The 15,392-nt window shown below is 36.8% G+C and overlaps 4 protein-coding genes across 4 annotated transcripts; 3 read left to right on the top strand and 1 right to left on the bottom strand.

Annotated features, from left to right (window-relative positions):
* Positions 1-1,483: 1,483 nt before the first annotated feature.
* On the top strand, positions 1,484-3,430 carry LOC123891639. The gene is made up of 3 exons (XM_045941553.1): positions 1,484-2,423; positions 2,511-2,936; positions 3,003-3,430. Exons 1-3 carry the CDS (start codon positions 1,484-1,486, stop codon positions 3,428-3,430), a joined length of 1,794 nt encoding a protein of 597 aa, XP_045797509.1.
* A 215-nt stretch (positions 3,431-3,645) lies between these two features.
* LOC123891638 lies at positions 3,646-8,907 on the bottom strand. The gene is made up of 3 exons (XM_045941552.1): positions 7,418-8,907; positions 5,177-7,235; positions 3,646-3,684 (listed from the first exon to the last, which is right to left on the bottom strand). Exons 1-3 carry the CDS (start codon positions 8,905-8,907, stop codon positions 3,646-3,648), a joined length of 3,588 nt encoding a protein of 1,195 aa, XP_045797508.1.
* Positions 8,908-11,823: 2,916 nt separating this feature from the next.
* Positions 11,824-12,453, top strand: LOC123891636 (albumin-1-like). The gene is made up of 2 exons (XM_045941551.1): positions 11,824-11,925; positions 12,161-12,453. Exons 1-2 carry the CDS (start codon positions 11,877-11,879, stop codon positions 12,451-12,453), a joined length of 342 nt encoding a protein of 113 aa, XP_045797507.1. The 5' UTR covers positions 11,824-11,876.
* Positions 12,454-14,186: 1,733 nt separating this feature from the next.
* On the top strand, positions 14,187-15,170 carry LOC123890444 (albumin-1 D-like). Its single transcript, XM_045940057.1, has 2 exons — positions 14,187-14,344; positions 14,583-15,170. The coding sequence occupies exons 1-2, from the start codon at positions 14,200-14,202 to the stop codon at positions 14,954-14,956; spliced, it is 519 nt and encodes a 172-aa protein (XP_045796013.1). The 5' UTR covers positions 14,187-14,199; the 3' UTR covers positions 14,957-15,170.
* The last annotated feature ends 222 nt before the right edge of the window (positions 15,171-15,392 follow it).

Raw genomic sequence — 15,392 nt, 5'->3', positions numbered from 1 at the left:
ACATTTTAATTGAAGATTATTCCTTGAAGGAACCTTTAATCAAGCTGTGCTATTGAAGCCTAATTGAAGACCTAGCCTGTGCTAGTGAAGGTTATTTAAAGAATGTTGACACCATTGTTCAAGTCACTGAAACCAGATTTGAGTCTTACAAAGCGTGAGTTTAGGTTTTAGTATTGTGTCTATTGTGTTCTAAGTCTTGTGTTGATTTTCCACTAGACTAGGAACTGTGTGTCTGTGCATTGTAATATCTCTGGAGCTTCTAAGCAAGGAGATAGTGTGTGTATACCATTCCAAAGCTTTTAAGCACGAAAGTGGTGTGAGTGTTTTATGAAGTGTGTCTTCACCTATTAAATCTAGAATTGTACGATCACAGTGGCTGTGGTCAAGAGGATGTGAGCGGAGGTTCTCATACCTAGGTGTGTCTTAGGTAGAATATAGCACGGGTGGTGATTAGGTGAGAAGTCATAAACGGGAAGTTTATTGAGGGCTTCAAACTAATACTATCATAGTGGATTCACTCCTGGATTGGTATCCCCCAGAGTAGGCTTATGCTGAACTGGGTTAACAAATTACTGTGTTAATTTACTTTCAGTTTGTTTAGTTTATTATTCCTTGTGTATGCGCGGTTGGATGTTGGATCATTGATTCACGCATTAAAAATGTATTATAGTGGTGAAGCGTTGAGTACAACATCTTAATACTAGTGTGCCAGAATTTCAATTGGCATCAGAGCAGGCACCCTGCTCAAAACTCAGGGTGAGCTTCAGGGACGGAAATTTCTGGTGAGATGGACAAGGAAGGAGGAACGGTTTCTAAACCACCACTGCTAACTGGGCCTGAGAACTATGACTACTGGAAAGCTAAGATGATGGTTTTTCTTAAATCCATTGATAGCAGAACATGGAAAGCTGTAGAAAATGGATGGGAACCCCCAATGGTTATTGATAAGGATGGAAAGGTAACCAGTGAAATCAAGCCTACAAAAGACTATTCTAAAGATGAGGATGACTTAGCTCTGGGAAACTCAAAGGCCTTAAATGCCATATTCAATGGGGTTGACATCAACATGTTCAGACTTGTTAAACGATGCACTGTGGCCAAACAGGCGTGGGAAATACTCAGGAAAGCACATGAAGGAACCAACAAGGTAAAGCTGTCCAAACTTCAGATGCTTCGCAGGAACTTTGAAAATCTGAGTATGAAGGAAGAAGAGAATATTCATGACTTTCACATGAATATTTTAGAATTTGCTAATTCATTTGATGCCTTGGGAGAACCCATATCAGATGAAAAGCTGGTGAGCAAAATCCTCAGATCTCTACCTAAGAGGTTTGACATGAAACTAACAGCAATAGAAGAATCTCAGGATTTGGCCAACATTCAAGTGGATGAACTAATAGGCTCACTTCAAACATATGAGATGAGCATAAACCAAAGAAAAGAGAAGAAGAAACCCCAATCTCCCGTAAAAAGGGGTTTGAGCATGTCTGATCTATACTTGAATAAGAATCCTTCTGAAACTGCGAATGTGGATTCGCATGATGTTGCCTCTGGCAAAAATGCGAATGTTGAATCGTCTAATAAAGCTAATGAAGAAAGTGTTAAGTCTGTTTCTGAAAAGGTGAATCAAGAAACCCTTTCTGCAAAGGAAAACCCTAGTTCTGTTGAAACCCTAGGAAAAACCCAAAATGTTGCTGAGAATGTTTTTGTGACCAATAATCCTAGTGGTCCTGAGAATATGGCAGTTCCCACGAATGTCATAACTGATGTTGCTGAAAAATCCCAAGAAAAGGCTGTTGTAACCGATGCTCCAACCGGTGTTGAGCCATCCTCTATACCAACTGATGCTGAGAAGGATGTTGAAGCATCCAAAGGAGGATCTAGCTCACATGCTAACACTGCCACTGGGTCGTTTGGCAGTGGATCTAATACTGAAGCTTCCACTGAAGAGGAAGTAAACAAAGAAAGTACCCCTGAACATGTGGTTGACTCTGAGCCAGAGAATGAAGCTGGTGAGGATTCTGAGAAAACCACCAATGAAGAACAGAACATGGTGGATGTTGATGAAGTACCCTCTGAAGAAGATCTGCAACCTCCACCTACTCAGAAAGGAATTGGAAGAAGACTGAGAAGCAGGACCACTACACCTGCACCTGCTGTTACCACTACCCCTGTTGTCACCAAGAAAACAAAGGACACTACTCTGAAGCCTGTCAAGTATGGTCCTAAGAAAGGATGGAGCAAGCCTATACCTCCTCCTGAAAAGAAAAAGGGTGTGCTGAAAAGGAAGAGTGCACCATCAAGTGACTCTGATTTTGAAGCTGTAAAAGATGACTCAAGCATCAAGCCTCCTGCTAAGAATGCTATGTCTGCTAAGAAGGCCATGCCTCAATCTGCTGCTCCTGACACTGAAGACTTTCCTTGTGACAATGTTTCATTTCATCTTCCATCTTATGCTCAACGATGGGGAATCATTTGCAAAAGAAGATTGGCTCTGGAAAGGGAACTAGGCAAAGATATTCTGGAATGTGAAGAGATTGTGAGTTTGATCAATGATGCTGGATTGATCAAAACTGTGTGGGGCTTAGGCTCTTGCTATGAGAAGCTGGTTAGGGAGTTTGTTGTCAACATTCCTATAGGTTGTGACAATCCCTTGGACAAAGAATATCAGAAGGTATATGTTCGAGGAAAATGTGTGACATTCTCTCCAAGTGTGATCAACAAGGTGCTGGGTAATGCTGATGATCCTCACCCTGACATAGAGGTATCTGACAATGTGGTCTGCAAAACTATCACAGCTGAAAAGGTGAAAATCTGGCCCAAGAAGGAGAAGGTACCTGCAGTCAAGCTAACCCAAAAGTATGCCATCTTGAATCGTATTGCATCTGTCAACTGGGTTCCTACTACACATGCATCTGACATTGCAACAAATCTGGGTAAGCTCATTTATATGATTGGTACTGGTACAAAATTTAATGCTGGTCTATATATTTTCAATCAAGTTGTGCAGCATGCTAAGACCTCTGTCACCAAGCAACCCATTGCATTTCCAACTTTGATATGTGACATCATCTTGTCCCAACATCCTAATATAAGGCATGAGGATGAGTCTGCTAAGAAAAGGGCAACTCCTCTGGCCATTCATCAGAAGCTGTACAGTAAACAGCATGCTCCAGATATTGTTGGATCATCAAATGCTGCTGCTGACACTCCTATGACAAGGAAGGAGATGATTGCTATGCTGGAAGCAAACTGTAAGGAGCTAGATGAAAAGAAGTTGCAGTTTGAAAGGATGATACATGCTCTCAGGGTTGAAGAGGCTGCAGTTCAAGCAGCTGATGCAGGTGATGATGGTACTAGTGGTGAAGAAGAAGCTGACTCAGATGCTGAAGGAGAAGAAAGTGATTCCTCCCCAAGTGCTTCTGTGTAATTCTGATGTTTCTTTATTTGGATTTTTGTTTTGCATGTCTGTGGGCTGAGCCCTGAATTTAGCACCTAGTGTGCATGGTTTGTAATATTTTGTCTGCACTTTCTGTTCTGCTACTATCTGCACTGCTTTTGGATATTATTTTATGCAGTTCCCGTTTTGTCTATTTTGTGGCTAAAAAGGGGGAGTAGTTTTTGTATGCCATAATAGATGCTGAGCTATGATGTGCCATCAAATGCTGGATCATCTGAATAATCCTATGCATGAATTAAGGGGGAGTAAGATGAACTTGGTACCCGATTCTACTTTTGAGGGGGAGCAATATTTTTTCTGCTTAGCACACAATGTGCTACTACATGTTGAAGCATCATCTGTTCCTGAGAATTTATTTTTCTCAGCTTTGAGGGAATTTATTTTTCCCAGTGTTTCTTTTATGAGAATCTTATACTCTCTATTGGCAAATTCCTGTGAGGCTCTTGTGCTTATCCTTCCGCTGTTGCATGCCTCTGAAGTTCTAATTTGATACATATTAAATATGCTATTTTATATATGAGGGGTATTAAAACAAGCATGTTAAACTGTTCTACTTTACTTCATGACTGTGTGCCTATGTTGAGTTGAAGAAAGGTAGCTTGTGTATCTCTCTAGAAAGGTTGAAATAATCTTAGGATGTTTTAGCCAAAAATTGCCAAAGGGGGAGATTGTTGGCGTTGTATGGTTGACCTCATTTTGCTAAAACATGTGATCCTTCTTGATGTGGAACTACATGCTTCCACCATCCAGTATAAGCAAGATGTTGGGTACAATGCTTCAACATTGGATACCACATCCAGTAGGCCGGACTTGTGTATGTTGAGATCTCGCGCCTAAGTTCTAAATATGGAATCCATAATAAATGTTCGTTTGTGATAAGGAGCGCTGTCACGTATAATTAATAATGGATCTCGTGATCAAGTTTTGTTTGCTAATCAGATCTTCAAGTTAAGGAAACAAAACATTTTAATTGAAGATTATTCCTTGAAGGAACCTTTAATCAAGTTGTGCTATTGAAGCCTAATTGAAGACCTAGCCTGTGCTAGTGAAGGTTATTTAAAGAATGTTGACACCATTGTTCAAGTCACTGAAACCAGATTTGAGTCTTACAAAGCGTGAGTTTAGGTTTTAGTATTGTGTCTATTGTGTTCTAAGTCTTGTGTTGATTTTCCACTAGACTAGGAACTGTGTGTCTGTGCATTGTAATATCTCTGGAGCTTCTAAGCAAGGAGATAGTGTGTGTGTATACCATTCCAAAGCTTTTAAGCACGGAAGTGGTGTGAGTGTTTTATGAAGTGTGTCTTCACCTATTAAATCTAGAATTGTACGATCACAGTGGCTGTGGTCAAGAGGAGGTGAGCGGAGGTTCTCATACCTAGGTGTGTCTTAGGTAGAATATAGCACGGGTGGTGATTAGGTGAGAAGTCATAAACGGGAAGTTTATTGAGGGCTTCAAACTAATACTATCATAGTGGATTCACTCCTGGATTGGTATCCCCCAGAGTAGGCTTATGCTGAACTGGGTTAACAAATTACTGTGTTAATTTACTTTCAGTTTGTTTAGTTTATTATTCCTTGTGTATGCGCGGTTGGATGTTGGATCATTGATTCACGCATTAAAAGTGTATTATAGTGGTGAAGCGTTGAGTACAACATCTTAATACTAGTGTGCCAGAATTTCACATCCATTAACCCAAAAGCTTCGCCTGTTATTACATCTGTAGTCCCTTTGTGAGCCCTAGTTGCAACTCCGATGGCGCTCCCATCCGACCCCCTTAGAACCATCCCTGTTAACCAATGGCCATCACTGCTAAGGTGAGCATCCACATTGATCTTCAGGGTGCCCCTAGGTGGTGGACTCCAGCTTATATCGTTATTGCAACCTTTTGTTCTCACGCACGGATTTTGGATTTGCTGCTCAAAACCATGGAGCTGGTATTCCTGTATCTGGTTCAAAGCAGTGGAGCTGATGTCTTGAGGAGGTAAGTACTTATTCTGAAAAACTAGCATGTTTCTAGCATACCATATTCCATAGGTGATAGCTGTAATCTTCTCCATGCATTCTTTATCTGTGTTGTTTTTCATAAAATTGATCCAGTCGAAGAATTCTGAGATTTGGTTGAGCCCTAGGTTTAGATTCAAAGATGAGGCAAACCATACTTGTTTTGCCCATTCACATTCTAAGAACACATGATTGATTGTCTCTGTAGTATTTGAGCATCGAGGGCATAAGGGTTCACATCTGACCCCTCTTTTGAATAAATTGCCCTTCACTAGTAAGGCATTTTTTAGAGCTCTCCAAAGTAGGTGACTGTGCTTAGGGGGCACATTTAGCTTCCAAAGAGCGCTCCAGATATGTTGAGTGTTATTGGAAGAGGTAGCATTTGACAGACTACCCCAATTCATGATAGCATTATAGCCAGACTTTACTGAATATTGCCCATCCTGTGTACCTTCCCATGTAATTGTGTCTGGTTGGGTTTTGTCAATGATAGGGATATTTAGTATCATTTGAGCATCATAAGGGTGGAAAATTTGGTTTATAATAGTTTCATTCCATTCATGGTAGTTATTATCCATGAGCTCCTTTACTTTGGTGAGGTTCAGATCATTAGGCCTAGGGTTTACCTTGTAACTAGTAGCTTTTTGCTGTATCCATTTGTCATCCCAGATGTTAATGTCATGGCCAGACCCTATTGTCCAGTAACATCCTTTTTGTAAAACCCAACTGGCCTGTGTAATACTCCTCCAGGTGTAGCTTATCATTTGTTTGTGTTTAGCATTTAGGAAACCTTCATTAGGGTAGTATTTTTCCTTAAGGACTTGGGCCACCAGTGAGGTTGGATTAGTGATAAGCCTCCAGCCCTGTTTGGCCAAAAGAGCCTCGTTGAAAGCTCTCAGATTTCTGAAGCCTAGTCCCCCACTTTTCTTTTGAGTGCAAACCTTTGACCACTTCATCCAATGTATTTTCCTGAGGTCAGTGGTGCTTCCCCACCAAAAGTTACATATCATTCTTTCAAGTTGTTCACATACCCCTTTAGGAATGAGGAAGCAGCTCATAATATATGTAGGGATGGCTTGAGCCACAGCCTTGATTAGAGTGCCTCTTCCTGCAAAAGATAGATTTTTTTCCTTCCATCCTTTAAGCTTTTTCCAAATTTTCTCTTTGATATAGTTGAAAATCTGCTGTTTGGATCTTCCATGCATTATAGGCATACCTAGATATTTTGAAAAGTGCTCTACAGTTTGCATAGGCAAGATTCTAGATACTTCCCCTTTAATGTCAGCAGTGACTCCTTTGCTAAAAAGCATTTCAGATTTTGCTAAGTTAACAAGTTGTCCTGATGCTTTTTGGTAAGCTTGAATTATTTCATGGATGGTGGAGACCTCCTTACTAGTTGCCCTGCAAAAAATTAGACTGTCATCAGCAAAGAGTAAGTGACTAATTTCAGGAGCCCCTTGGGATATTTTGACCCCATGGATAAGTTTTTCTTGTTGGGCTCTTGATATTAGCCCAGATAAGACATTAGCACAGATAATAAAAAGGTAGGGTGAGAGAGGGTCTCCCTGTCTGAGTCCCCTTTGAGGACAAAACTCTTGTGATGGGTAACCATCGATGAGAATGGAAAATTTGACTGTAGAAACACATTTCATAATAGTTTGCACCATAGTAGCTGGGAACCCCATAATGGACATAGTTGCCTCAAGGAACTCCCATTCAACCCTGTCATAAGCTTTTTCCATATCAGTCTTGATCCCAACATGACCAGTTTTCCTTTTAGTATGGGCAAGATAATGAAAAATCTCAGAGGCAATAAGGGTATTGTCAGTAATGAGTCTGCCTTGTATGAAGGCACTTTGGTTAGGGCTAATCACATCCGGTAGAATTGTTTTTATTCTGTTGGCTATGGTTTTGGTGATGCAGGGTTATTTATTTTTGGGATGAGGCAGATATACGTGTTATTTAGGTGGCTAGGGTCACCATTGTTATTAAGAACATTTAGCACCATGTCAGTTACCTCCTTTCCAATGACCTCCCAGTGAGTGTGGTAGAATATAGCAGGTAAACCATCAGGGCCAGGGGCTGCAAGAGCTTTCATCTCCTTTATTGCTTGAAACACTTCCTCTTTAGTAAAATGTCTATTCAGCTCTTGGTACATGTCAGTGTTGATTCTATCTTTTACTACTCTGATAGTATCAGGTATTGCTTGAGCATCTTGTTTTGTGAACAAAGTTTTGAAGTGATCCACTAAAACTTTCTCTATTCCATCATCATTAGTGTGAGTGTGTCCATGAGAGTCAGTGATTTTTTCAATCTTATTCTTACTTCTTCTAATGTTAGCCTTCATATGAAAATACTTGGTATTTTTGTCCCCATGTTTAAGCCATAATTCTCTTGATCTCTGTTTCCACCATGTCTCTTCACATTCCATAATATTGTCTAATTCCTTCTCTTTTTCCTTAATTTGGAGGGTTAGGTCTTCAATGCCATTTTGGTCATTCAGCACTTGTAACTCAGTTTGAAGGGTTTTGATGCGTTTAGGAATGATTCCAAAACGATTTGTTCCCCATTTATGGAGAGAGGATAGGGTGTCATTAAGTTTTTTGACAGTAGTTCCTCTATTTTTCTGCCAAGCATCCTTGACAATTTGATACTGTAGGGGGTCCCTGGTCCAAATTTGTTCGTAACGAATAGGCTTTGGCCCTCTTTCATTTGTTGTTGGGCCTGAAAAAGTATTAAAATCTAGTAATATAGGCATATGATCAGAGCTATATCTAAGAAGGTGATAGTTACAAAAAACAGGGAATAAGTTTTTCCATGCAGAGTTTGCTAGAAATCTATCCAGTCTAGCTTTTATCAGGTGTTGGCTTTGTTGCTTGTTTGTCCAAGTAAAGATGTCACCCTTGTAGCCAAGATCCTGCAAATCACAAAGGGTTAAGGTAGATCTAAAGAGAGTAGTGATATTATTATCAGGGGGATTGCCCCCAAATTTCTCATTGTTACTGCTAGTAAGGTTAAGGTCTCCAAACAGGAGCCATTTATTGTTAGCAGAAGCATTATGGAGAGTAGTAAGGAGATCACAAGTTAGGTGCTTATGTTGATGTTTAGGGTAACCATAGACCCCAGTAGCTCTCCACTGCACAGAATTAGACAAGTTAGTAACCAACATATCAATATAGTTAAAATCAACATCTTTTATATCAACATTACAGGAGTAATTGTTCCATAACAAAATGAGGCCCCCAGATCTCCCTTTGTCTCCATTTAGAGTACAATCTACATGGTAAAAGCTGTAAGAAGCAGCAAAATTATTTGTGAACTGAGGGGATATGTTATGAAGCTTAGTTTCCATAAGAAAAATGATGTCAGGCTTGTTGTTGGCAATGAGCTTTCTCAGGGCTCTCACTGTCCTGGGATTGCCAAGTCCCTGACAGTTCCACGCCATGAGTTTCATTGCTTCTGGCAGCCTGAGCTTCCCAGGCTTGCCACTGTTTGGATCTCCATGTTGATTCTATTGTCTGTGTTGGCGTCATATGCCATCTTCAATCTTTTAACTTGGTGGTTGTCTTCTATTGTAGATTTTCCAGTGTATTCTGTATTCTGGTTGTTCTCACTGTATTGCTGAGCTTTCCTGTCTAGTACTAGTTGTTGATTGGTGTTTTTTGTATTTCCATTGAGGCTTGTTTCCTGCTGCTCATGCTCCTCCTTTGGTTTAGCTTGATTTTTATTCTTAGGTGTTTGGTTTTGTAGCTTTATAGCAGCTAGTTGGGCTAGTAATGCTTCGGGAACAGGGGGGCTGTATTTACCAAAGTTTGGTGAGTGTGAGGGATTGCTGTAGAATTTTCTATCCTTCTCATCCATCTTCCTTCTTCCATATTGTGTTGATCTGATCCATGGACCTAGAGGAGCTATAGTATCAGTGTTTAGAGCTTTGTTTCTGCATAATTTTGCTTCATGTCCTACCAGCCCACAATTAAAACAGATTTGTGGTAATCTTTCATACCTATAATCAATCCAGCAGGTGCCATCATGTCGGATTACCAACATGTATCCCAGAAATTATTGGCTTGTGAATATTAATAGCAACTTTAATCTTGACAATGATTTGTTTCCCAGGGTATTCATATATTTCAGATGCCTCCACTTCTCCCATTAGAGATCCAAGGTGTATTCCCATGGCTTTTGTTTTACAGTGAGGTGGCAGGCCCCATAGTTGAATCCAAATAGGTACATGATCAAAATCTAAGGAGTTTGGGTCAGTTTCTCTGTCCCATGGTTTCACTATTAACCAAGAGTTTCTAAAGATCCAAGGGTTTCCATGTAGAATGCGATCTTGGTCTTCAATATTGTTCATAAAGAATTGTAGAATTTTTCCTTCAATTTCTTGAATTTTGAAACCTGGTGGAGAACCCCAGATATTCTCTAATCCATTCTGAATAGAACTAGCAAAAATAGGCTTGTTGGTGATGATCTTTCCTAGTATACTGAGTTGACATGCCTTTAATCCTTCTTCAATGATTTGTTCAGGGTAATAGCTGAATTGGGTGGGGTTTGTTTGATTGTTTGTCCCACTGCTTTCTGGTATGTCTTGGTGATCATAGGGCTGATTAGGGTCATTATTTTGTTGAGTTCTTTGGGCTGTTTGGTTGTAATTCATGTATGTGAAGGTTGTTGCCTTGTTTTGGTTAGATGTTGAGTTTTGAGAATTGGTGGAGTTAGGCATAGTCATGGCATAGTTTTGTTGAGGGATGATGAGGTTATTGTTTGTTGTATCGCTAGGTATTTGAATGTAGGTTATGGCATTGTTTCTTGGATTTTGAGGGTTGTTGGTGGGATTGCTGGAATTGTAGTTTGTTGAATGTATTGTGGAATTTGTAATGATCATAGGTGCTTTATTTGTAGCTGGTTTTGATGTCATGGTGGTATGTATCAGGTTTGGAAGAGAGGGAATATGTAACCAGAGGAAAAACCAGCAGGAATGCAGTAAAGAGCTGCAATGGTGGTGGTTAGAAACACCCAAGAAAATAATGCAAGAAGATGAAAGAAAGTAACACACCAGGTGAGAAAACACAGAGGACCGGAAGATTCAGAGGGTTGAATTGCACCTTTTGATTTCCAGAGATGAGGGAAGAGAAGCTTACACATCCACAAGGGAGATAACAACTAAAAACAACTCAAGATGGAGAGGATTAAATGTTGGAATTAATGGAGGATTGGTGAAGAAAGAGGATGAATCTTGGAGCATTCTTGGAGCGAAATACATTTACTTTCCATTGTTTTTTAATTTTTTAATTTTTATTTTAATTTTTTTTTTTTATTTTTTATTTTTTTTATTTTAGACGCAAGGAATTCTGTAGAATTCTTTCTTTTTTTTTTCTTTTTTTTTTAATTTTAATCCTTTTCTAACTCTAATCCTAAATCCCAAATATAAAAAATTATAATTTTTTTATAAGATATAAAAAATTATTTTAAAAATAATAAGTTTATAAAATTATATAAATTGTAAATATGCAAATACTCCGTCACGCACTCCACCATGTGACACTTAGATAAATCTATGTCAATAAAAAAAATTAACAAAGACTAACTGCAAAAATTCTGTTTCTATTTGGATTGCAACTCAATCCAGTTCCAAAAAATTGCAAGGGCATGTTCCCTATGATGTTTAAGTATGATATCAACCAGTACACTAATTAATAATTAGCCTAACATTCATTTTCAATACATAAGAAAGTATAATAACTAGCCACCAAAATCCAGTGGAGATAACTTCAAATCGTGAAAGCAGAACGATCTGGTCCTTCCAAAACTTAGTGATGACCTAAAAGACAAAAAAGACGCGAGACCTAAGATTAATAAATCTATCTCGCCGTCTCAATTATTTTTTGGATACAATAATATATTATTTTTGCATGGTGTTCCACGCACATGAATTTAATACAATTGAGCTTGCATCGTTGATTTTTTTTTACTACTAATACTCCCTCCGGTCCTTATTATAAGGAACAATTTGAAAAAAACACACGTACCAAGAAACATTATCTTTCTTAATAAAAATTCTAAAGTTTCACAATCTATTCCAAAACTAACCTCGGTGTATTAATTTATTCTTAGGAAATATGTCACTTTAATTAATGTATAACTTTGGAATGTATACAATTTAATAAGGGTAGAAATGGAATTGTAAGAATAAATTTTAATGATTCTTTCTTATAAAAAAGAATAAAATTTTTTTTCAAATTGTTCCTTATAAAAAGGGTCGGAGGGATATAAACGTTTTTTTGCATCGTTGTAACTATTATTGTCGCTATATATGAAGATATCTCTATATATATATAGATGCATCCAAGAATGAAGAAATGCAACTCAAACTCAAACAATTGTAGCTTGCTAGTTCTTTCTTTTGATCAAACAATGGCTTATGTTAAGCATGCTTTGGTTGTCATCTTTCTTGCCGCTTTCGGTCTGTATTTTAACTCTTTCTCTTACCAATTATTATAGTCCATGCATGCATTTTTTTTTACATATGTTAGAAACTCACGAGAAATTATTCAGAATCAAGTACTCATCCCAATTAATGGAAGGAATAATTTGATTAATACATTATTAATTAAGTACTACTTAACTAACCACTATTCTAAACATATTATTATTATTATTATTAAGTTTAACTGGATTTCAAGTGAATTCATTTGCAGTAATGTTTCCGATGAAGAAGGTAGAAGGATGTGACAAGACATGGTGTACCTCAATTAATGCATATTGTGGAGATAGTTGTGGTTGTCTGGCGTGGGGAATTTTTGGTGGTAATTGCATATACAGAGGTTATATTAAGAACGCAGTGAGAGAACATTACAACTTATGTGAATCTGACGACGACTGCGTCAAGAAGGGAAGTGGGAGCATCTGTGCTTATTATCCTAATTCTGAACTCGAACATGGATGGTGTTTTACCTCTAACGTTGAAGCAGAACTCTACTTTCAACGTTGAATTCTACTTTCAAATGAGTATCAAGATATAAAAATAATTTGGTTTAATTAGTCTATTGGTACCTTAAAAACATTTTAGATTTCACAATGATCCCTTAAAGACATATATGTTTGACATATTGATCATTTCCGTTAAATTTTAACTTCAAATATAACAAAAAATTCCAATCGTTAAAATTTTAAAAATTAATAAGGTTTTTGGTGGAACACTTACACTTAATGACATCCACAATACAGTCAACTAAAACTAACGTTTTTTATAAAAAAAATTGACGGAAAGGACCAATGTGAAAAACGGATGTGTCTTTGAGGGACCAATCCAGATTTTTTTTCTTTAAGGGATCATTGTGAAACCTAAAATGTCTTTAAGGACCAATAGACTAATTAAGCCAAATAATTTTTATGTTGTAATTTTTTGTTAAGAGTTTCTTAAATAAAGAATTTTTTTATAAAACTTTTGAAAATTGGTTTAAATAATTTTTAAAAAATATTGTTTTAAGTATTTTATCATTTTATTATAATTTTTTTTGGATCATAAAATATAAAAAATAAATAAAAAAAACTATAAAAGAGAAGCTATTTTAAATAACTTTTCATAAAGATTATTTTTGAGATATTTTTTTAAAAAAATTGTGATTTTTATAAAGTCAAAATATCTAACATGAATATTTAAGTTATTGAATATCAAAATTAAGGGAGAGACGATAAGAACATAATAAGGGTTTAAAAGGTTCCGAGTTCAAGTCTCGGTAAAGGAAAAAAATACTAATATTAACAACTAATTACTTTGACGTTTAAAAAAAAGAAGAAGATGATATACATTCTTGAGGGAGCCCTAAAATCCTAACCCAACATTAGTATGAATATGTTTTAAAATTAAAGCAATCGCCAGTTGGTTCAGTGGTGATTGACGCTGAATTTGGTAGGGAGGACCATAATTTGATCCCGCAACTGCGATCGAGAGGGAACTGGAACAACTTGATGTCAGAACTGACCCCCGAACCAGATTAAACTTATGGTGAAAAAAAAACATTCATGATAACGTTATAGCGTTATTGAGCGGTGTAACATTACTCAAATGCTTCACCGGTGTAATTTGATCCATCCCCCATATATATATATATATATATATATATATATATATATATATATATATATATGAAGAAAATATGTGTGGTTGTGGAAGAGGGTGATGTTTTGCATTCTATGCCATGCCTTGCTTTCACAAATTAAGAGGGTATTGTTGTTGCAGGCTGGAATCTGGAAGGATAAGAGGAGATAAGATATGTAATCTGGCATTGTTGTACATAGTACATACATCACAAGATCATTGAATTTTTTTAATTTAATGGTCATTTGTCCATTATGGACCAATACACCCATTACGAATTATATCGTTTTGTTTTCTTCCAGTTTTGTTTCCTTCAATTACTGTACATTACCCTTTTGAGGATTATATTTATATGGTATATAGTGTACATCAGTAGATCATTGAATCTTTTTAATTTAATGGTTATGACACATTTGTTCATTCGAAAAACGGACCATATAATTGTTTTGTTTCCTTCAAATAAAACAAGAGTGCATGCAAGGCACCAACCACCACTCACTTCAAAGCTGAAAACACGGGTGTCATGCTAGTTCTTATAAAAAAGAATAAATTTTTTTTCCAAATTGTTCCTTATAAAAAGGGTCGGAGGAATATAAACGTTTTTTTGCATCGTTGTAACTATTATTGTCGCTATATATGAAGATATCTCTATATATAGATGCATCCAAGAATGAAGAAATGCAACTCAAACTCAACAATTGTAGCTTGCTAGTTCTTTCTTTTGATCAAACAATGGCTTATGTTAAGCATGCTTTGGTTGTCATCTTTCTTGCCGCTTTCGGTCTGTATTTTAACTCTTTCTCTTACCAATTATTATAGTCCATGCATGCATTTTTTTTTACATATGTTAGAAACTCACGAGAAATTATTCAGAATCAAGTACTCATCCCAATTAATGGAAGGAATAATTTGATTAATACATTATTAATTAAGTACTACTTAACTAACCACTATTCTAAACATATTATTATTATTATTATTATTAAGTTTAACTGGATTTCAAGTGAATTCATTTGCAGTAATGTTTCCGATGAAGAAGGTAGAAGGATGTGACAAGACATGGTGTACCTCAATTAATGCATATTGTGGAGATGGTTGTGGTTGTCTGGCGTGGGGAATTTTTGGTGGTAATTGCATATACAGAGGTTATATTAAGAACGCAGTGAGAGAACATTACAACTTATGTGAATCTGACGACGACTGCGTCAAGAAGGGAAGTGGGAGCATCTGTGCTTATTATCCTAATTCTGAACTCGAACATGGATGGTGTTTTACCTCTAACGTTGAAGCAGAACGCTACTTCGAGGTTCTCTCTAACCCTGCTGTAAATAACTTCTTCAAGAAAACCACTTACTCCGATGAAAAAGAATTTGTGAAGATGGCTCTAGAATGATATTGCCACTTAATGATCTGCTTAATATATCATGCATCTACATATTACGTACTTATAATAAAGGAATCTTTGTATATCCAACTAATCAGTTGGTTTACTCAGATATATATCCATCTGAATTTCAATAAATGTAGCCTATATGCATGAGTGTGTGACTGTAATATATAATCATCAATGTAATATAAAGTAATGTCATGATTCTCATTTCTCTTTCTATATTTCTTCCTATTTATATTTAATGGATTTAATTATTTCATTTCTTAATAGGTGAGCACTTCGGTACACATCTTATATGAACATGTACCGGTACACTGTTAAGGTGTATAATTTTAATTGATCCACATGTAATAATAATTTAACATGTTATTTCAAGATTTCTTTAAATATAAATTTTCTAAATTAATCTTTTAATTTACAAAAATTTCAAAATGAAAAT

This window comes from Trifolium pratense, linkage group LG6 (assembly GCF_020283565.1).
Source record: "Trifolium pratense cultivar HEN17-A07 linkage group LG6, ARS_RC_1.1, whole genome shotgun sequence".
Lineage (NCBI taxonomy): Eukaryota > Viridiplantae > Streptophyta > Magnoliopsida > Fabales > Fabaceae > Trifolium > Trifolium pratense.
This window is presented reverse-complemented; position numbering and strand designations above follow the sequence as displayed.

Coding starts and splice junctions, on each gene's coding strand:
- LOC123891638 (XM_045941552.1), bottom strand. CDS start 8,907: ATGGCGTGGAACTGTCAGGGACTTGGCAATCCCAGGACAGTGAGAGCC. Junction 7,236..7,417: donor CCTAGCCACCTAAATAACAC/GTATATCTGCCT, acceptor CCATACTAAAAG/GAAAACTGGTCATGTTGGGA. Junction 3,685..5,176: donor CTCACAAAGGGACTACAGAT/GTAATAACAGGC, acceptor ATTCATGCATAG/GATTATTCAGATGATCCAGC.
- LOC123891636 (XM_045941551.1), top strand. CDS start 11,877: ATGGCTTATGTTAAGCATGCTTTGGTTGTCATCTTTCTTGCCGCTTTC. Junction 11,926..12,160: donor CATCTTTCTTGCCGCTTTCG/GTCTGTATTTTA, acceptor ATTCATTTGCAG/TAATGTTTCCGATGAAGAAG.
- LOC123891639 (XM_045941553.1), top strand. CDS start 1,484: ATGTCTGATCTATACTTGAATAAGAATCCTTCTGAAACTGCGAATGTG. Junction 2,424..2,510: donor TGACACTGAAGACTTTCCTT/GTGACAATGTTT, acceptor AAAGGGAACTAG/GCAAAGATATTCTGGAATGT. Junction 2,937..3,002: donor TGACATTGCAACAAATCTGG/GTAAGCTCATTT, acceptor TTTTCAATCAAG/TTGTGCAGCATGCTAAGACC.
- LOC123890444 (XM_045940057.1), top strand. CDS start 14,200: ATGAAGATATCTCTATATATAGATGCATCCAAGAATGAAGAAATGCAA. Junction 14,345..14,582: donor CATCTTTCTTGCCGCTTTCG/GTCTGTATTTTA, acceptor ATTCATTTGCAG/TAATGTTTCCGATGAAGAAG.